This window comes from Salmo salar, chromosome ssa15 (genome assembly GCF_905237065.1).
Source record: "Salmo salar chromosome ssa15, Ssal_v3.1, whole genome shotgun sequence".
Classification (NCBI taxonomy): Eukaryota; Metazoa; Chordata; class Actinopteri; order Salmoniformes; family Salmonidae; genus Salmo; species Salmo salar.
Genome location: NC_059456.1, coordinates 93740418 through 93762506, shown reverse-complemented (window position 1 = coordinate 93762506; position 22089 = coordinate 93740418). Strand labels below are relative to the sequence as shown.

At 42.4% G+C, this 22089-nt stretch overlaps 1 protein-coding gene across 2 annotated transcripts in view; it reads right to left on the bottom strand.

Moving 5' to 3' along the window:
- Positions 1–22089, bottom strand: part of LOC106572662 (low-density lipoprotein receptor-related protein 1) — a 249595-nt gene that overhangs the window by 199018 nt on the left and 28488 nt on the right. For both annotated transcript variants that reach the window (XM_045696299.1, XM_045696300.1), the window contains exon 2: positions 6368–6490. In XM_045696299.1, the coding sequence (XP_045552255.1) occupies positions 6368–6490 (123 nt within the window). The remainder of the gene's footprint in view (positions 1–6367; positions 6491–22089) is intronic.

The following is a 22089-nucleotide window of genomic DNA, read 5'->3' as shown; positions in this document are numbered from 1 at the left end:
ATACACATCAATACATGGCTTTGTTTAGGCATCAGCTTTACTGTGGAGGCTTATGGGACATCCTAGATCTAATGCCTCCCACACTGTCCAGTCACTGTTGGGGCAATATGTCCTGCTTAAGAGAGAGAGACTAATGGGAACAAGTGGGAGAGAGGGGAAGCGAGAGGGGAGATCAAGATAGAGGGGGAAAGGGAAGGAGAGGGGGAAAGGGAAGGAGAGGGGGAAAGGGAAGGAGAGGGGGAAAGGGAAGGAGAGGGGGAAAGGGAAGGAGAGGGGGAGAGGGGGAAAGGGAAGGAGAGGGGGAAAGGGAAGGAGAGAGTGAGGGAGGGGGTGAGAGAGAGAAAGGTTCTAGCGTGTGTTCACTGCTGAGTTGTTATGTGGTTATACGTATGTGTCCTATTACGGAGCCTAGTATGGAACATCCCACTGAAGGCCTCCACATAGACCAGCAACTGGTTCAGTCCTGAAGACTGGTGCCGCTGTAGGTCAGTTCCTGAGCCCTGACTTTCTGTTGGATTACGCTCATACAACTAGGAGTGTAAAAACATGGTTTTGTTATTCAGACCACAGCAAGAGAACAGTGTAGTAGCATTACAGTGTAATTTTAAAACAGACGTACAAATGAATTAGTGATTGAATCACAAGCATCCTGAATACTCTATTTTTCCAAATGAATGGGGCAAAACAATGTTGTTGACCATGAATATGTGGTTGGGACATCCCACTGGTTGGGACAACCCACTGTAGGCCTCCACATAGCCCAGCAACTAGTAGGTTGATATGTGGTTGTAATGTGGTTATATGTGTCCTGTTCTGGGGCTTTGGGACAGTACAGAGGGGCCAGAACCTCCATTATTTAATCTTGTGTTGGAGCTGTTGTCGAGGGAGAGAGGCCTCATTGTTTATAGCCTGTTGGACTGAATGCCTCTCATCTCATGCTGTTGGCTTTAAAGCAGGGGAGACGGAGAGAACGGCCAAGGCTGATGACTCTAGTACCCAAACCTGCCTGGATTTCAAATATTTTACACACAATTTATATTATGCCTGCTTGAAGAGTGAAATGAATAGTAAAAGACGAACTCCCGAAAGACTCATCTTTTTCTCCCCCGTCAGTTAGGCTACAAAGCAATTGGATGTGAGTGAAATTTCCATATTACTTCTGTAATATTTCCATAAAGACAATGCAGTGTTTCATTTGCCTGAATGGGACTGTGTGGAGAGCAATGTTTCAGCCACAGCAGACCATCAGCATCTGTTCTGGTAAATGAAACCCTTCACACAGTCACTGTTCCTTCAGCAGCCATTGAACTGAAAAGAAACTCCAGCACACTGGTGATCTTGATGCTCCACGGATTTAATGGATCTATATGGCATTGTTTCTATTGAAACCCGTCTCTGTTCATGCTAGCATTTGAAATTACTATCATCGTAATAACTATCTGAAGTTCTTCATCAAAATAGATTTACTGTGGCCTCCCGAGTGGCGTGGTAGTCTAAGGCACTGCTTCACAGTACTAGCTGTGCCACTAGAGATTCTGGGTTCGAGTCCAGGCTCTATCGCAGCCGGCCGTGACCGGGAGACCCATGGGACAGTGCACAGTTGGCCCAGCGTCATCCAGGTTAGGGGAGGGTTTGGCCGGCAAGGATGTCCTTGTCCCATCATCGCGCACTAGCGACTCCTGTGGCGGGCCGGGCGCAGTGCACGCTGACACGGTTGCCAGGTGCACTGTGTTTCCCCCGACACATTGGTGCGGCTGGCTACCGGGATAAGTGGGCATTGTGTCAAGAAGCAGTGTGGCTTGGCTGGGTTGTGTTTCGGAGGAAGCACGGCTCTCGACCTTTGCCTCTCCCGAGTCCGTACGGGAGTTGCAGCGATGAGACGACAAGACTGTAACTACCAATTTGATACCACGAAATTGGGGAGAAAAGGGGATAAAAAAAAGTAGTTCTTTTTAATTTACTGTGCTTTTTAGAAATTAGCCATTGTAGGTTTTTGGATTAGTAATACATTATTTAACAAACTCTATCAAAATAGTATATGTTTTTCAATAACTCAGTGAAAGTCAGAGGTAACATTAAAGGAAAGATCCACCCATTTTGAACTTTAGAATGTTTTTGTACATGTCTGAGCAATATTCTATCTATTCCCGGGGTCATTCCATGTTTTCATGTGGATCTGAACTATTGTTGATCAAGAGGGCAGAAATACAGCCTGTCATTAAAGTAGAGTCAGAGAGAGGAGACTGAATGGGTATGGAGACTGAATCTATTTCGACGAGACAAGAAGGACATGGAGTTAGGAGAGTGTGTGTGTGTTTGTGTCTAGAAGAGGAGGACATGGAGTTAGGAGAGAGTGTGTTTGTGTCTAGAAGAGGGGGACATTGAGTTAGGAGGAGCGTCGGCCAGGCTACATGTTATTAAAGACCCTGTTAGCCCAGGAGGAGGAGAAGGAAGAAGATGAGGAGGAAGAGGAATGAAGAAACCTGCTGCTTTTCTTTTTTTAACTACTGCGTTTCAGACCTGGGTTCAACTAGTATTTGTTCACCTTAAATATTCTGATTGAGCCGGCCTGGAGTGGTAGCTAGATGGAACTATTCCATATAATTTGCGATTATTCCATTGGTCCTAGTATGCCAGCCAAGCTCAATCAAATGAATCTTCACCCAGAGGAAGGAAGTAGAGGAAAGTATTTTCCACAGTTCCAGTTTATCTCCAGTTACCACATTTTGACCCAGACTGAGGAAACCAACGCTTGTACGAAGTTGGTCTGGGGATCCAGTGTACTCATTGAACTGCCAGAGATAGGAGATCTAGAGAGGGGAATGGGATACAACTAGCCTGGTTCCAGATCTGTTTATACCGTCTTGCCAACTTCTATGGTAACAGTCACGCCAATGACCATAGGAGTTGGCAAGACAGCACAATTAGATCTGGAACCAGGCCTGAATACAACAGAACACAACAGAGAACTTGATGACCTATCCATGGGAGACGCATCCAAGCTCAGACACAATGATATACACAGCAATATAAACTTCCCTCTCTCTATTTCAACACCAATGTTCATGTTTTATTTAGTTTTCAGCACAACAACAGAGGAGGATTTATTCCACTGAGCTATTTCATAAATGTTGAATCCAAAAGGCCCATCTGTGTGCACTTAATGGTGTTTTTCTCCAGCAATAACAAACGTGTTTGTTCTGGCTGTCAGCCACTTGTCTGATGAGTCGTCTCCCCATGCCAGACTGACTGTTGGGAGGGAGAGTGTTCGTGGCCTAACAGATGTGAGGTGTGGCACACAGACACTTGTTGTCTCCATTAGGAGCCTCCTTCATACACATACATACATACACACAGGGAGGCTGTACATGAGAGTTTCTAGGGTGTAGAACAGCAATGGAGAGGGTGGCTGTTAGATGGGAGTTTCTTGCCTGGGACCAGCCTCTCAGAGAGACCACACAGATGAGATGAGGCAGAGTTTTTAGACATGAGCAGACACATCCCTCTGAAAAGCCAGACTAAACAACAGGACTTCATTAGAGAGCGCTATAACTCACTAGACTATAACAGCCAGCCCAGCCGAGCCAGACATGGCAGATTCAGACAGGGCAGATGCTACACCCATGTCCTTCAGACAGACAGAGAGGGCAGAGAGGGGGATTTTCATTGACAGACATAAAAAAACACTAAGAAATCAGCTCCAAGTGATTTTAATTGAAGAAATCTGTTCCCAAGTATTCCCACACATAATAGAGAGACGCATGATCGTATTCAAATGTAAGCAAGGTTTGAAATTATTATGTTTTAGTCAATTCCGGTCAATTTGCAGTCTACAAATGATTTGTAATTACAGTATGTTCCGGTCCCCCGACCAGCCCCTCCAGGCAAAATCGGCCCGCGGCTGAATCTCAAATCAAATCTGATTTTATGTCACATGCGCCGAATACAACAAGTATAGACCTTACTGTGAAATGTATACTGAAAAGCCCTAACCAACAATACAGTTGTAAGAAAATAGAGTTAAGAAAAAAATTACAAAAGTAATGTTGTGGAAATTCTTACTCAGAGACACTCGAAGTCAATCTTAAATGAATCATTGTTTATTGTCAGTGCGTTGGAGAGGTTCCAACAAATGCACCATAGTGGACATCTGTCAGAAGCTCTAACGGGGCAGTCCTGTTTAGTTCTTATATACTGCAGACAAGTCATATTTGCATGATTTAGCTTATTAATAATTCATTAATAATTAATGTTTGTTTCATTCATGTGACCAACCAATACTGGTTCAAGCATGTGACAGACCAATACCTCACAAGGCTTCTTCTCTCCAAACTGAGACCATGAAACTGAGATATCCTTTTCTCTTAACAAGGTTCTGGGCGTACTGCCAAATTGCAGACACTGAGAGTGAAGATTTGTTCAATCAGTCACTTGCAAAAACACAGAAATTGGTTTATAGAAAAGCACAAACATAGAAAAAAAACAGATCCATTGTGGAGGCTGTGGGGATTGCGCAGTCCATCAGTCTAAGACATGTGCTACTGAAATTGTATATGGTTATATTAGGTAAGAACAAATATTATTATTTTATGACAAATGTGCTTTCTCCCGTGATGGAAAGAGGTCGCTGTCCGTGGTTCTGAAACATCAGTGCACTGTTGAATTGGCACCTTTTCCTAGACCATGTTGCTATATGCATAACAGCAAAGTGAACCAGCATATTGGTGTCGAGAACAATGCGGTGGAGGCAGCAGCGGAGTTAGGTGATGAGAAAACAGCCCTTGTCTTATTGTCTAAGAAAAGTGAGGAGAGAGGAAACTCCAACTTAATTAGGTCTATAATCAACTTAAATGTACCTGGCTTTATAAATCATACATATATATTTACTGAAATAAGACAGATCCTGCTTCTGTTGCCTGTTTGAGTGTTTGTTTAATAGTCTACTGATTCCGTGAGCAGAGCCTCATGCAAGACATCAGTCAGGAAGTTAATGCTTGGTCGCAAATGGGTCTTCCAAATGGACAATGACCCCAAGCAAACTTCCAAAGTTGTGGCAAAATGGCTTAAGGACAACAAAGTCAAGGTATTGGAGTGGCCATCACAAAGCCCTGACCTAAATCCCATAGAACATTTGTGGGCAGAACTGAAAAAGCGTGTGCGAGCAAGGAGGCTTACAAACCTGACTCCGTTACACCAGCTCTGTCAGGAGGAATGGGCCAAAATTCACCCAACTTATTATGGGAAGCTTGTGGAAGGCTACCCGAAATGTTTGACCCTGTGACGTTCGTCGTTAGGAGGAGACCAAGGCGCAGCGTGTGTTGGGTTCATCATATTTTATTTAATGGTGAACCGGCAAAAAACAAAATAATAAACAACACAATGAACGAAAAGTTTTGCAGGCTACTAACAGCAATACAAAAACAAGATCCCACACAGAAGGAGGGAAAAAGGGCTGCCTAAGTATGATTCCCAATCAGAGACAACGATAGACAGCTGCCTCTGATTGGAAACCATACTAGGCCAATCAAAGAAAAAAAAACATAGAAATATAACACACAGAATGCCCACCCCATGTCACACCCTGACCTAACGAAACAGAGAAAACCGGCTCTCTCAGGTCAGGGCATGACAGACCCAAGGTAAGCAATTTAAAGGCAATGCTAACAAATACTAATTGAGTGTATGTAAACTTCTGACCCACTGGGAATGTGATGAAAGAAATAAAAGCTGAAATAAATCATTCTCTCTACTATTATTCTGACATTTCACATTCTTATAATAAAGTGGTGATCCTAACTGACCTAAGACAGGGAATTTTTACTATGATTAAATGTCAGGAATTGTGAAAAACTGAGTTTAAATGTATTTGGCTAAGGTGTATGTAAACCTCTGACTTCAACTGTATGTATCATGTAAAGAGAGCAAGGGTTGAGGAAATAGGGGATGGCTTTCCTAAACAAATTAGGGATTTCAGTAACACAACTTTTGACTTTTGAGTCAGAAATGGCTGTACTTATATTGCATCATCTGCAACACGGACAGCACAATACGCACTGTTGATGTTCGATGGTGGTCGCTGCAGCAGGGAGGAGAGAGACAGTGGGTGCTAGTCACACAGTCACTCGCTGTCATTGTTTTTAACACGGTCGAGCTCCCTCTAGTAATTAGTGTCTTAATTATTTAATCAAACAGTGTGCTTAAAGCATCAGACAAGCTCAGTGCATGTAGTTGATATGATTAAAACACATAGGATGTATGGAAAAATACATGTTTAAAAATTTCAACCAATCGATTGGATTGAAGGAAAAGACGACTCTCGGTCTATCATAATTAGTTTTAGTAGGAGACAGCCCTAAACTGTACTTACAGATATCAGGCGACTCGTCCGACCCATCTGGACAATCCTTCTCTCCATCACAGCGCCATCCTTTAGAGATGCAGGTCACCTGATCTTTACACACAAACTGCTTAGGACTACACGTCTTTGGAGCTGGAAAAGACAGAACCCAGACGACATGTATTACCAATCTTTTTTTTTTTCAATTCTCCCCAATTTCATGGTATCCAATTGGTAGTAGTTACAGTCTTGTCTCATCGCACCGTACGGACTCGGGAGAGGTGAAGGTTGAGAGCTGCTTCTTGACACAATGCACATCCAACCCGGAAGCCAGCCGCACCAATGTGTCGGAGGAAACACCGTACATACACCTGGCGACCTGGTCAGCGTGCACTGCGCCCGGCCTGCCACAGGAGTCGCTAGTGCGCGATGAGACAAGGATACCCCTGCCAGCCAAACCCTCCCTAACCCGGACGATGCTGGGCCAATTGTGCGTCGCCCTATGGACCTCCCGGTCGCGGCCGGCTGCGACAGAGCCTGGGCTCGAACCCAGAGTCTCTGGTGGCACAGCTAGTACTGCGATGCAGTGCCTTAGACCACTGCGCCACCCGGGAGGCCCAACATTTAGTTTTTCTAGTTATTTTTGTTGTTGAATGTTTTCCCCTAAAACCAAACTAGTATGCTGTATTCCTGTACTTCTGTAAAGGCATTCATGTTTTATTTTAAACTGAAGAGAAAGCAGGCTAGTAGACCACCACTGGATATATTTCTTGAATCAGGAGTGTACTTCGTTTGAGACAACTGTCATGTTTTGTGGGCAGTTTGATATAGTGGTACTGTTCATAGGTTGCACCTCCGTCACTCGTCGCGTCATGCCATTGTTATGAACGTTCTCAAGCCGCAATCTACCGGTGGCGCCATAGTATGCTAACATTATCTAGCTAAAATCCAGTGGCATCCCCTCAATCTTAGCTAGCTAGCTAGCTAACGTTATACTTCATCTAAAGTCAATCTGGCGACATCAAAATTATTACAAAAGGTTTTCCTACTAATTATTTGCCTCCTTTTGAATGTCATTGTATTTCCAAGTCACTATGATGCACTGTTGATGAAATCTCCATCAGCTCTCATTGACAATGTATTGAGTAGAATACTCAGTCGGGCATCAGTCCAAAACGAACGTTCAAAGCAATATTGTGATGACACATGCAACCTATGAATATAGACTTACATAGGACTGGCCTAATACAGTGGATCTTTACACATTTTCCAGAGTGTGGCTGACTCTTACCAGACCTGGGTTCAAGTAGTATTTATTATCTTTCAAAAAACGCTCAGTTTGATTGAGCCTGGCTGGAGTGTCAGCTGGGTGGGTTTGACACTTTTGGGACTATTCCATTGGTTCCATAACACCAGGCAAGCCCAATCCAGGGCAGCTAGAGTATTTTGAAGATAGCTAATACTATTTGGACTCAGGTGTGAGTTTAAGATGTCAGCCTTGGGGCAGTGGCAGAAATAGTTACAGGGCCATTGAGCTGTCAGGGCTACTCTGTGATGCTACCAGGTGGTACATCAACCTCAATCATCTCTGCTGACATATACTGCTCAAATACCACACTGGGCTTTTTCTTAGAAGGCATCTAATTTCCTGTGGTGGGTTGGATAAAGAGCAAGGTTGTGTGAACTTGTGTTTATCCCTGCATGGTCATCCAGCCACAGAGTGTGTGTGTGTGTGTGTGTGTGTGTGTGTCTGTGTGCATCACCCTGATCTGAGCTATGGTCTTTTAAATCTATTTCCATGAGTCTAGAAAATTCCAACCCAGACCTGTGGGGAACAGCCTGGTTTGTTGCTGACAGCCAGGTCTTATGACAAAGATGCTAGTTTGACAGGCTGAGACTGGCAGTGCGTTTCCTCACTCACTCAGTGACATTGGTATTCATATAGAGGAGGAGGATGAAGAGGGGTAGGAGGAGGAAGAGGAGGGGAGGAGAAAAATGGGGAGGATGAGGTGGGGGAAGAGGGGGAGGAGTCACACACTCACTCACAGAGTAGCAGCGCAGAGCAGACCATCTAATTGTAATTCTCTGCAGGGACGGAGCCCTATCCCCACTCACCCTGTGTGTCCTTACTCACCCTGGCTGACCTCTCCCCCTCTCCTTCACTTGGCAGGCAGAGAAGGGTTTGTGGGAAGGGAGGGGATGCGGGTGCACCACAAAGGAGAAGCAATGTGACAGTAATCACTAGAGTATTAGGGCAGTGTATCATTGCGGTCACGTTCTCTCTAAACTGTCAGGGATAAGGGATTGAGGCTAGAGAGCCCTGGGAGGGAGGGTGTGTGTATGTGTGTGGATTGGTTCTTCTATCCTTGTGGGGACCTAAATTCCCCAAAAGTCGCCACAAGGATAATAAAACAAGGACAATTATCCCTCGTGGGGACATTTCCCACATCCCCTGAGGATAAAGGCTATTTTAAGCTTAGGGGTTAGGTTTAGGGTTAAGGTTACATTTAGGGTATGGGTTAGGAATTTAATTTTAGGTCCCCACGAGGATAGAAGAACATAACATGTGTGGGTTGGTTCTTGTGTGTGTGTGTGTGTGTGTGTGGTCAAACGCGGTGACTCATGAGTGTCAGGTTATTCTAAATACAATTAGAAGCTAAATGGTTTGCTGCAGATCAAATGACAGCCGTCTTTAATACACTAACAACACCTTGATATTTGAAACAATAAAGAGAGTGATGACACTTAACATTCAAAGCCACATCGCAGCTCTCTTTCAGGCCTCTCAATTTACACTCAAGGACATGAGAGAACGGACATTTCCAAATGAAGGCATTTCCCAGTGTCCCAGGAATGTAATGTTTGAACACAACCATGAATAGATTGAGAGGGATGAGAGTACTACGTGGAAAGTGCCCTAACTGCACAGGGGAGAGGGGAAATAAGAAAGGGAATGAGAGGAGGGAGGGAGAGAAAGCTATAAAAGAAGGGACAGAGGCCAATGACTGAATCAACTAAGACAACACACACAGCACACGAGGGAGCACTGAGATACTAGGCTAGGCTAACCAAGGTCTTGAGGGCTATTGGAAGTTACAGCTTCCTATATTTAATGGTAATTTCTGACTATTTTGTTTATTTATTGGTCAATTCTGAAATGCTGTAAATACATTAGCTCCAATTGCAATTAAATACTACCCTTCCATTAATATACTACCCTTCCATTAATATACTACCCTTCCATTAATTTACTACCCTTCCATTAATTTACTACCCTTCCATTAATTTACTACCCTTCCATTAATATACTACCCTTCCATTAATATACTACCCTTCCATTAATTTACTAGCCTTCCATTAATATACTACCCTTCCATTAATATACTACCCTTCCATTAATATACTACCCTTCCATTAATATACTAGCCTTCCATTAATATACTAGCCTTCCATTAATATACTAGCCTTCCATTAATATACTACCCTTCCATTAATATACTAGCCTTCCATTAATATACTAGCCTTCCATTAATATACTAGCCTTCCATTAATATACTACCCTTCCATTAATATACTACCCTTCCATTAATATACTAGCCTTCCATTAATATACTAGCCTTCCATTAATATACTAGCCTTCCATTACTATACTAGCCTTCCATTACTATACTAGCCTTCCATTAATATACTAGCCTTCCATTACTATACTAGCCTTCCATTAATATACTACCCTTCCATTAATATACTAGCCTTCCATTAATATACTAGCCTTCCATTAATATACTAGCCTTCCATTAATATACTAGCCTTCCATTACTATACTAGCCTTCCATTACTATACTAGCCTTCCATTACTATACTAGCCTTCCATTACTATACTAGCCTTCCATTACTATACTAGCCTTCCATTACTATACTAGCCTTCCATTACTATACTAGCCTTCCATTACTATACTAGCCTTCCATTAATTTACTAGCCTTCCATTAATTTACTAGCCTTCCATTAATATACTAGCCTTCCATTAATATACTAGCCTTCCATTAATTATACTAGCCTTCCATTTAAATATTCTACCCTTACATTTATTATACTACACTTCAATTAATATACTACCCTTCCATTAATATACTGCCATTTCAATAATTTACCACCCTTCCATTAATATACCACCCTTACATTAACACACTACCTTTCCATTAATACACTACCATTTCATTCATTTACTTCCATTTTATTAATATACCACCATTTCATTAATATACTACCCTTCCAATGCACACAATAATGCGATTATTGTGGATAGTCAGATAAATATAATAGTTTGATTAAATGCATAGCGCATAGAATACAAAAAAGTTATTGTTGGATATTATTCATACTAATCAGACAGGTTTTTTACAACGCTATGAAAAATCTGGGAAACCAGGCCTGGTATTCATAGCTGACTTTGAAAAAAAGCCTTTGGATAAAGTATGACTGGAATTTATATTTACACTACCGTTCAAAAGTATGGGGTCACTTAGAAATGTCCTTGTTTTTGAAAGAAAAGCACATTTTTTGTCCATTAAAATAACATCAAATTGATCAGAAATACAGTGTAGACATTGTTAATGTTGTAAATGACTATTGTAGCTGGAAACGGCAGATTTTTTTATGGAATATCTACATAGGCGTACAGAGGCCCATTATCAGCAACCATCACTCCTGTGTTCCAATGACACGTTGTGTTAGCTAATCCAAGTTTATCATTTTAAAAGGCTAATTGATCATTAGAAAACACTTTTGCAATTATGTTAGCACAGCTGAAAACGGTTGTTCTGATTAAAGAAGCAATCAAACTGGCTTTCTTTAGACTAGTTGAGTATCTGGAGAATCAGCATTTGTGTGTTCGATTACAGGCTCAAAATGGCCAGAAACAAAACTTTTTTTCTGAAACTCGTCAGTCTATCTTGTTCTGAGAAAAGAAGGCAATTCCATGCGAGAAATTGCCAAGAATCTGAAGATCTCGCACAACGCTGTGTACTACTCCCTTCACAGAACAGTGCAAACTGGCTCTAACCAGAATAGAAAGAGGAGTGGGAGGCCCTGGTGCACAACAGAGCAAGAGGACAAGTACATTCGAGTGTCTAGTTTGAGAAACAGACGCTTCACAAGTCCTCAACTGGCAGCTTCATTAAATAGTACCCCCAAAACACCAGTCTCCATGTCAACAGTGAAGAGGCGACTCCGGTATGCTGGCCTTCTAGGCAGAGTTCCTCTGTCCGGTGTCTGTTGTTCTTTTGCCCATCTTAATTTTTTCTTTTTATTGGTCAGTCTGAGATATGGCTTTTTCTTTGCAACTCTGCCTATAAGGCTTCAGTCATACAAAAGTTATACTGTCACGCACTGACCGTAGAGAGCCTTTTTATTTCTCTATTTGGTTAGGTCAGGGTCTGATTTGGGTGGGCATTCTAGATTATGTATATCTATGTTTTTTTATTTCTATGTTGGCCTGATATGGTTCCCAATCAGAGGCAGCTGTCTTTCGTTGTCTCTGATTGGGGATCATATTTAGGCAGCCTTTTCCCACTGGGTTTTTCTGGGATCTTGTTTTTGTAGAGCTGCTTTATAGCCTGCAGAACTTTACGTTCATTTTTGTATTTCGTTGTTTTGATGGTGTTCATTTAAATAAAGAGAACATGTTCGCCTGCCACGTTGCACCTTGGTCTCATCCTTCAGACGAACGTAACATATACTTAAATCTGGTTTTATAGCAGATTAGTAAGAATGTCTCACCCCAAGTTAAAGAATGTCCTTTTCTCCTTTATTCAGATTACAACCTCTAACTTTCGGTTATTTGAAAATGAAATCATCTACAAAATATCGCTATTATTAAAACAAATAGAAATCAAAACTGGATGTTCTTTAGAGATAGATGGGAGGGATTGAGTGTAGCTGACTGATGGGACTAAAAACAAACAAAAGATAACTATTGTAAAACATACTGTGTATATAGTATAAAATGTATATAGTATGTATTAGGGGTGAGCGGTATACTGGTATGAATGTGAATACCGGTATGACGTTGTGCCATGATGTCACGACTTCCACCGAAGGTGGCTCCTCCCCTAGTTCGGGTGGTGCTCGGCGGTCGTCGTCGCCGGTCTATTAGCTGCCACTGATCCTTTTTTCCTTTTCGTTTAGTCTTGTCTGTTTTGTTTATGCACCTGTTCCTTGTTTAGGTTGATTAGTGTGGGTATTTATTTTCTCTCTACCCGCTTTGTTTCATGCGGGTTTATTTTCGTTTCCCTGTTTTATGTTGGGTGACGTTATTTTTGTTCATCTATTTCATTCAGGTGTATGTCCTTAGGATTTCATTCTATTGGTTATTTTGGACTGGTTATTTTGGTCCTGTGCCTGTATGTTTTTTGATGGACTTTATTAAACTCTTGTGAATGCATTTATCTCCTCTCCTGCACCTGACTCATACACCCACCTCTCGTAGAGAGATGTGACACATGATATGGATTTTTGTTATCATGATGAATTAATAAATGTATGAAATAAGGCGTTTTTGTTTCATTCAACATTTCAGTGGCTAGTTGAACTTGTTTATCTTTTACTAAAAACAGCATTTTTTTAGCAAAGAAAAAAACTAGAAGCATGGACATTACACTCAATCTGCCTGCCAATCAAAGTCAACAAACAACCATACACAACTGCAGAGTAAGCAAACATTTTGTGAAGTAAACTCCTTTCGTTAGAGAAAGTATCCGAAAATCAAACACAAAAGTGTAAGCAAGCATTGAGGATGACTGAAGACAAGGACAATAACACTATTGAGGTTGATTTGCAGGATGTCGAAGATTCGGTTTAGAAAAAAATGGGGCCTCCTCTGTCGTTTGGGACTGGTTTGGTTTTAAGATATCCGACCTCGACCGACAAACAGTACTGTGTAAGTTGTGTCGACGCATTGTGCTAGCCAAAGGTGGAAACACCAACAATCTTTTTCACCACCTGAAAACCCTGCATGTGCACAAATATGAAGAATCTACCAGAATGCATGCAACAAACCCCCAGAGCAGGGGAGCAAGTCCCAAGACATCTTCAAGCCAGACCAGCACTTAGATATCACTCAAGGCATCGTTCATTAGTGGTATTCCCTATGACAAGAAGAGCAAAAAGTGGAATCAGATAACGAGTACAATTACTTATCACATAGCGAAAGAAATGGAACCAATTCAAACTGAAGAAAGACGGTTTCAGAAAGTTCATTCGAACTCTAGACCCAAGATACGAGATCCCGAGCCATAAATACTTCAGTAAAACATGTCTGCCAGAACTCGACACAGATTGTCGGAACAGAGTTGCCAGATAAATCCTTAACGCTGCATTTTTCTCTACTATTGTCGACTTCTGGTCAAACCAGACGACAGAGCCATACATTAGCCTCACGATTCATTACATTGACGACAACTGGAAGCTGCAAAGCAAATGCCTTCAGACCTCTTATTCCTCAGACGAACACACCAGAGAAATAATTGCAGCTGGGCTGAGGGAGGCAATTTCATCCTGGGGCGTGAAAGAGTTGTGTCAAGTATGTATGACTACCGACAGCAGATCGAACATGGTCAAAGCATTGGAGCTGAACAAATGGACAAGACTAGGGTGTTTCGGACACAGGCTACACAATGCAATTAGTACATTTCAACGTCCAAAACACAGAGCTAGGTAGACAAATGATGTAACTTAAAAACAACTTAAAATGCAGAATAACTATTGTATTCCTTATCTCCTCTGTTTAAAGTTATGGCTGACAGGGCCTGTCTGATCCTGTCTGATCCTTCTTATACGTTAAGCCGAATATATACAGCTATGCAAATGTATAATATTTGTAATTTGTAAATGGATGCAATATCCAAACATTACATGGATTACATTGCTTGTATTTATAATTGATACATTAGCCTATGGTTTCAACATATGAATTTCACCTTTCTCTTTCAATAATAAATAGCCTACTCAATAAATGAGTTTTCCCGTTTTCTAAAGCAACATAGCTCTCTTAATCACAACAGTTGTATGTACATTTATAGATGGATGAAATTTGTAATCATATCCATGCTGTAAATTGTTGTAATTATTTCCAAAACAAACCTTGGGTTTCCCGGGCCACAGGAGTGTGCAAGACATTGATCAGAACATTTTCCTTTGGAAAAAGCAGAAGGCCCTGACATATGCACAGGATAAACTGAGCCTGCCCCTCCACAAGCTCATCACGGAATCCTCAATTAGGTTTGGGTCTCAACTGCAGCTGATGGAAAGAGTCCTGGAGCAGGAGAAGACCATCACACAAGTCCTGGCAACAGACAAAAAAAACATGGCACTTTGCGCCCTCCTGGAAAGACATTGAATTTATCACGGCAACACTTAAGCCCCTCCAGGATTTCACAGATAGCATGTCAGGAGAGACATACGTAAGTGTGTCCTATCTGAAGCTGGTCTTCCATTTGTTCAAGACGGAGGTTCTGAAATCAAATGAGGATGAAGCCAAACTGACCCGAGAGATTAAGATGAGGGTCCTCAATTACCCGAATAACAAATACACCGACCCTGAAACAGATGAGCTGCTCACCATGGCTACCTTTCTAGACCCAAGGTTCAAGACCACCTACATGACCACTGAGAAGCTGGTGGAGGTGAAGGTGAGAGCTGCCTCGGAGACAGAAGCCCCCCTGGTAGGGAACACAGCCGTGGATGACTTCTCTCTTGAAGAGGACCAGAGTGAGAGAGAAAGAAGCTGCCACTGCTCCACAATCAGCAAAGAAGTCCAAGTCCCAGAGCCAGGTCATCGAGCAAGACCTGGACAGCTACACTCTGATGATGGCAGCAGACACTGAGGCTGATCCTTTGGAGTGGTGGCAAGTTCACACATCCAACTTCTCACAAGTGAGTTGTCTGGCAAATAAATACTTATGCATCCCTGCCACAAGTTGGCCCTCTGAGAGAGCATTTAGGACTGGGGGCAATGTGGTCACATACCACAGGGCAAATTTGAAGCCAGAAACTGTCAATAGGCTGGTGTTCCTGGCACAGAACTTGTGAAGAGAGAGGCAGTGAATTGTTACATGGGGAACTGAGAAACATACAGACTGTATGGTTAATGCTTGAAGACGTTAGTTTGAAAAGGTTACCAACTTCAATTCATAATGACCGGTGTTAGGCTAAAAAAAGACTGCACACATTTTTTTACATTTTCTTTACATCCCGTGTACTTTAATTTTACTGCATATTTATTTAACTCATACACCTTTGTTGATGTTTCATGTTTGCACAGGTTTACCACAGAAGTAAAAAATAAAGTAAAAAATGTGCAATGCCCCCTTTCTGTTTCTATAAGGTTAAAATCTATATTTTGTAATTTATAAACTTTGAAGGGCTCATAAAAATGTTTACTAAAATTGTACAGTATATCGTGACATTATATCATTATCATCTGGATAGTGGAAAATATCATGATATTAATTTTAGTTCATATTGTCCACCCTTAGTATGTACAGTTGAAGTCGGAAGTTTACATACACCTTAGCCAAATACATTTAAACTACATTTTTCACAATTCCTCTCATTTGATCCAAGTAAAAATGCCCTGTTTTAGGTTAGTTAGGATCACCACTTTATTTTATGAATGTGAAAGGTCAGAATAATAGTGGAGAGAATTATTTATTTCAGCTTTCATTTCTTTCATCACATTCCCAGTGGGTCAGAAGTTTACATACACTCAATTAGTATTTGGTAGCATTGCCTTTAAATTGTTTAACTTGGGTCAAATGTTTCAGGTAGCCTTCCACAAGCTTCCCACAATAAGTTGGGTGAATTTTGGCCCATTCCTCCTGACAGAGCTGGGGTAACTGAGTCAGGTTTGTAGGCCTCCTTGCTCGCACACACTTTTTCAGTTCTGCCCACAAATTTTCTATGGGATTTACGGCTTTGTGATGGCCACTCCAATACCTTAACTTTGTTGTCCTTAAGCCATTTTGCCACAACTTTGGAAGTATGCTTGGAGTCATTGTCCATTTGGAAGACCCATTTGCGACCAAGCTTTAACTTCCTGACTGATGTCTTGAGATGTTGCTTCAATATATCCAAATAATTTCCCTCCCTCATGATGCCATCTATTTTGTGAAGTGCACAAGTCCCTCCTGCGGCAAAGCACCCCCACAACATGATGCTGCCACCACCGTGCTTCACGGTTGGGATGGTGTTCTTTGGCAAACAAGCCTCCCACTTTATCCTCCAAACATAAAGATGGTAATTACAGTTCTATTTTTGTTTCATCAGACCAGAGGACATTTCTACAAAAAGTACAATATTTGTCCACATGTGCAGTTGCAAACCGTAGTCTGGCTTTTTTATGGCGGTTTTGGAGCAGTGGCTTCTTCCTTGCTGAGCGGCCTTTCAAGTTATATCGATATGGGACTCGTTTAACAGTTGATATATATAATTTTGTACCTGTTTCCTCCAGCATCTTCACAAGGTCCTTTGCTGTTGTTCTGGGATTGATTTGCACTTTTCGCACAAAGTACATTCATCTCTAGGAGACAGAACGCGTCTCCTTCCTGAGCGGTATGACGGCTGCGTGGTCCCATGGTGTTTATACTTGCATACTATTGTTTGTACAGATGAACGTGGTACCGTCAGGCATTTGGAAATTGCTCCCAAGGATGAACCAGACTTGTGGAGGTCTACAATATTTTTTCGGAGGTCTTGGCAGATTTCTTTTGATTTTCCCATGATGTCAAGCAAAGAGGCACTGAGTCTGAAGGTAGGCCTTGAAATATGATGTCAGTTAGCCATCAGAAGCTTCTAAAGCCATGACATCATTTTCTGGAATTTTCCAAGCTGTTTAAAGGCACAGTCAACTTAGTGCATGTAAACTTCTGACCCACTGGAATTGTGATACAATGAATTATATGTGAAATAATCTGTCTGTAAACAGTTGTTGGAAAAATGACTTGTGTCATGCACAAAGTAGATGTCCTAATCGACTTGCAAAACTATAGTTTGTTAACAAGAAATTTGTGGAGAGGTTGAAAAACTAGTTTCATGACTACAACCTAAGTGTATTTAAACTTCCGACTTCAACTGTATAAACTGGAAGTAGAAACATACAGTGCCTTGCAAAAGTATTAATTGAAATAGATTTTTATTTGGATTTCATGTAATGGATATACACAAAATACTCCAAATTGGTGAAGTGAAATGAAAAAAAGCACTTATACATTTTTTATTTTATTTTTTAAAACTGAAAAGTGGTGCGTGCATATATTTTCACCCCCTTTGCTATGAAGCCCCTAAACAAGATCTGGTGCAACCAATTACCTTCAGAAGTCACATTATTAGTTAAATAAAGTCCACATGTGTGCAATCTAAGTGTCACATGATCCATCACATGATCTCAGTATATATACACACCTGTTCTGAAAAGCCCCAGAGTCTGCAACACCACTAAGCAAGGGGCACCACCAAGCAAGTGGCACCATGAAGACCAAGGAGCTCTCCAAACAGGTCAGAGACAAAGTTGTGGAGAAGTAGAGATCAGGGTTGGGTTATAAAAAAATATCATAAAACTTTGAACATCCCACGGAGCACCATTAAATCCATTATTAAAAAATTGAAAGAATATGGCACCACAACAAACCTGCCAAGAGAAGGCCGCCCACCAAAACTCACGGACCAGGCAAGGAGGGCACTAATCAGCGAGGCAACAAAGAGACCAAAGATAACCCTGAAGGAGCTGCAAAGCTCCACAGCAGAGATTGGAGTATCTGTCCATAGGACCACTTTAAGCCGTACACTCCACAGAGCTGGGCTTTACAGAAGAGTGGCCAGAAAAAAGCAATTGATTCAAGAAAAAAATAAGCAAACACATTTGGTGTTCGCCAAAAGGCATGTGGGAGACTCCCCAAAAATATGGAAGAAGGTACTCTGGTCAGATGAGACTAAAATTGAGCTTTTTGACCATCAAGGAAAACGCTATGTCTGGCACAAACCCAACAACTCTTATCACCCCGAGAACAGCATCCCCACAGAGAAGCATGGTGGTGGCAGCATCATGCTGTGGGGATGTTGTTCATCAGCAGGGACTGGGAAAATGGTCAGAATTGAAGGAATCATGGATGGCGCTAAATACAGGGACATTTTTGAGGGAAACCTCTTTCAGTCTTCCAGAGATTTGAGACTGGGACGGAGGTTCACCTTCCAGCAGGACAATGACCCAAAGCATACTGCTAAAACAACACTTGAGTGGTTTAAGGGGAAACATTTAAATGTCTTGGAATGGCCTAGTCAAAGCCCAGACCTCAATCCAATTGAGAATCTGTGGTATGACTTAAAGATTGCTGTACACCAGCGGAACCTATCCAACTTGAAGGAGCTGGAGCAGTTTTGCCTTGAAGAATGGGCAAAAATCCCAGTGGCTGAATGTGCCAAGCTTATAGAGACATACCCCAAGAGACTTGCGGCTGTAATTGCTGCAAAAGGTGGATCTACAAGGTATTGACTTTGGGGGGGTGAATAGTTATGCACGCTCAAGTAATCAGTTTGTCTTATTTCTTGTTCATTTCACAAGAATACATTATTACATCTTCAATGTGGTAGGCAAATGATACAACCCCCCCAAAAATCTATTTTAATTCCAGGTTGTAAGGCAACAAAATAGTAAAAATGCCAAGGGGGTGAAAACTTTCGTAAGCCACTGTAAGTGTTGTTGTCCATTAGTTTACTACAATTAGGGGAGGGGTGGTAGGGTTAGGGGAAAATAATAAAGGAAAATATATAAAAGATTTAATATATACAGTGTATTCAGAAAGTATTCAGAACCCTTGACTTTTCCCAAAATGATGTTATGTTACAGCCTTATTCTAAAATCAATTAAATAGTTTTTGTCCCGTCATCAATCTACACACAATACCCCATAATGACAAAGCAAAAACAGATTTTTAGAAATGTTTGCAACTTTATTAAAAAAACTGAAATATCTCATTTACATAAGTATTCAGACACTTTACTCAGTACTTTGTTGAAGCACCTTTGGCAGCAATTACAGGCTTGAGTCTTATTGGGTATGACACTACAAGCTTGGCATACCTGTGTTTGGGGAGTTTCTCCCATTCTTCTCTGCAGATCCTCTCAAGCTCTGTCAGGTTGGATGGGGAGCATTGCTGCACAGCTATTTTCAGGTCTCTCCAGATGTTCAATCGTGTTCAAGTCCGGGCTCTGGCTGGGCAACTCAAGGACATTCAGACTTGCCCCGAAGCCACTCCTGCATTGTCTTGGCTGTGTGCTTAGGGTCATTGTCCTGTAGGAAGGTGAAACTTCGCCCCAGTCTGAGGTCCTGAGCACTCAGGAGCAGGTTTTCATCAAGGATCTCTCTGTACTTTGCTCCGTTCATCTTTCCCCTGATCCTGACTAGTCTCCCAGTCCCTGCTGCTGAAAAACATCCTCAAAGCATGATGCTGCCACCACCATGCTTCACCATAGAGATGGTGCCAGGTTTCCTCCAGACGTGAGGCTTTGCATTCAGGCCAAAGAGTTCAATCTTGGTTTCATCAGACCAGAGTAGTGGTAGTCCTTTAGGTGCCTTTTGGCAAACTCCAAGCAGGCTGTCATGTGCCTTTAACTGAGGAGTGGCTTCCGTCTGGCCACTACCATAAAGGCCTGATTGGTGGAGTGCTGCAGACATGGTTGTCCTTCTGGAAGGTTCTCCCATCTCCACAGAGGAACTCTGGAGCTCTGTCCGGGTCACCATCGGGTTCTTGGTCACCTCCCTGACCAAGGCCCTTCTCCCCCGATTGCCCAGCTCTAGGAAGAGTCTTGGTGGTTCCAAACGTCTTTCATTTAAGAATGATGAAGACCACTGTGTTCTTGGGGACCTTAAATGCTGCAGAAATGTTTTGGTACACTTCCCCAGATCTGTGCCTCGACACAATCCTGTCTCAGAGTTCTACGGACAATTACTTCGACCTCATGGCTTGGTTTTTGCTCTGACATGCACTGTCAACTGTGGGACCTTATATAGACAGGTGTGTGCCTTTCCAAATCATGTCCAATCAATTTAATATACCACAGGTGGACTCCAATCAAGTTGTATAAACATCAAGGATTATCAATGGAAACAGGATGCACCTGAGCTCAATTGTTTCAAAACCTGTTTTCGCTCTGTCATTATGGGGTATTGTGTATAGATTGATGAGGATAAAATGTAATTTAATCAATTTAGAATAAGGCTGTAACGTAACAACGTGGAAAGGTCAAGAAGTCTGAATACTTTCCGAAGAACTTTGAAAGTTTCTTCAAGTGCAGTTGCAAAAACCATGAAGCGCTATGATGAAACTAGCTGTCATGAGGACCGCCACAGGAAAGGAATACCCAGAGTTACCTCTGCTGCAGAGGATACGTTCATTAGAGTTAACTGCACCTCAGAATGCAGCCCAAAAGAATGCTTCACAGAATTCAAGTAACAGACACATCTCAACATCAACTGTTGGTCGATTTGCTGCAAAGAAACCACTACTAAAGGACACCAAAAACAAGAAGAGACTTGCTTGGGCCAAGAAACACCAGGTGGCGAATCGCATCTCTGCATGTCTGGCAGACATATCAGTGTGGATGACGGATCACCACCTCAAGCTGAACCTCGGCAAGACGGAGCTGCTCTTCCTCCCAGGGAAGGATTGCCCGTTCCATGATCTCGCCATCACGGTTGACAACTCCATTGTGTCCTCCTCCCAGAGTGCTAAGAGCCTTGGCGTGACCCTGGACAACACCCTGTCGTTCTCCGCTAACATCAAGGCGGTGACCCGATCCTGTAGGTTCATGCTCTACAACATTCGCAGAGTACGACCCTGCCTTACACAGGAAGCGGCGCAGGTCCTAATCCAGGCACTTGTCATCTCCCATCTGGATTACTGCAACTCGCTGTTGGCTGGACTCCCTGCCTGTGCCATTAAACCCCTACAACTCATCCAGAACGCCGCAACTCGTCTGGTGTTCAACCTTCCCAAGTTCTCTCACGTCACCCCGCTCCTCCGCACACTCCACTGGCTTCCAGTTGAAGCTCGCATCTGCTACAAGACCATGGTGCTTGCCTACGGAGCTGTCAGGGGAACGGCACCTCCGTACCTTCAGGCTCTGATCAGGCCCTACACCCAAACAAGGGCACTCCTACCCAGTAACTAGAATATGCATATACTTATTACATATGGATAGAAAACACCCTACATTTTCTAAAACTGTTTGAATGGTGTCTGTGAGTATAACAGAACTCAAATGGCAGGTCAAAACCTGAGAGATTCCTTTACAGGAAGTGGCCTGTCTGACCATTTGTTGAACTTCTTTTCCATCTCTATCATTTACTAAGGATCTCTGCTCTAACGTGACACTTCCCACGTCGTCCATAGGCGCTCAGAGCCCGGGAAAAAACAGAATGTCGTCATTCCAGCCCCAGGCTGAAACACATTATCGCCTTTCTCAAGTGGCCGATCAAGGGACACTGGCTTATGCGCGTGACCCCGACCGCCCCGCCTTTGGGATTTTTTCCTCTGTTTGCCGAAAAGGAGATTCCCTGTCGGAATATTATCGCTTTTCTACGAGAAAAATGTCGTAAAAATTGATTTTAAACAGCGGTTGACATGCTTCGAAGTACGGTAATGGAATACTTAGAATTTTATTGTCACGAATTGCGCCATGCGCGCGACACTTCTTTACTATT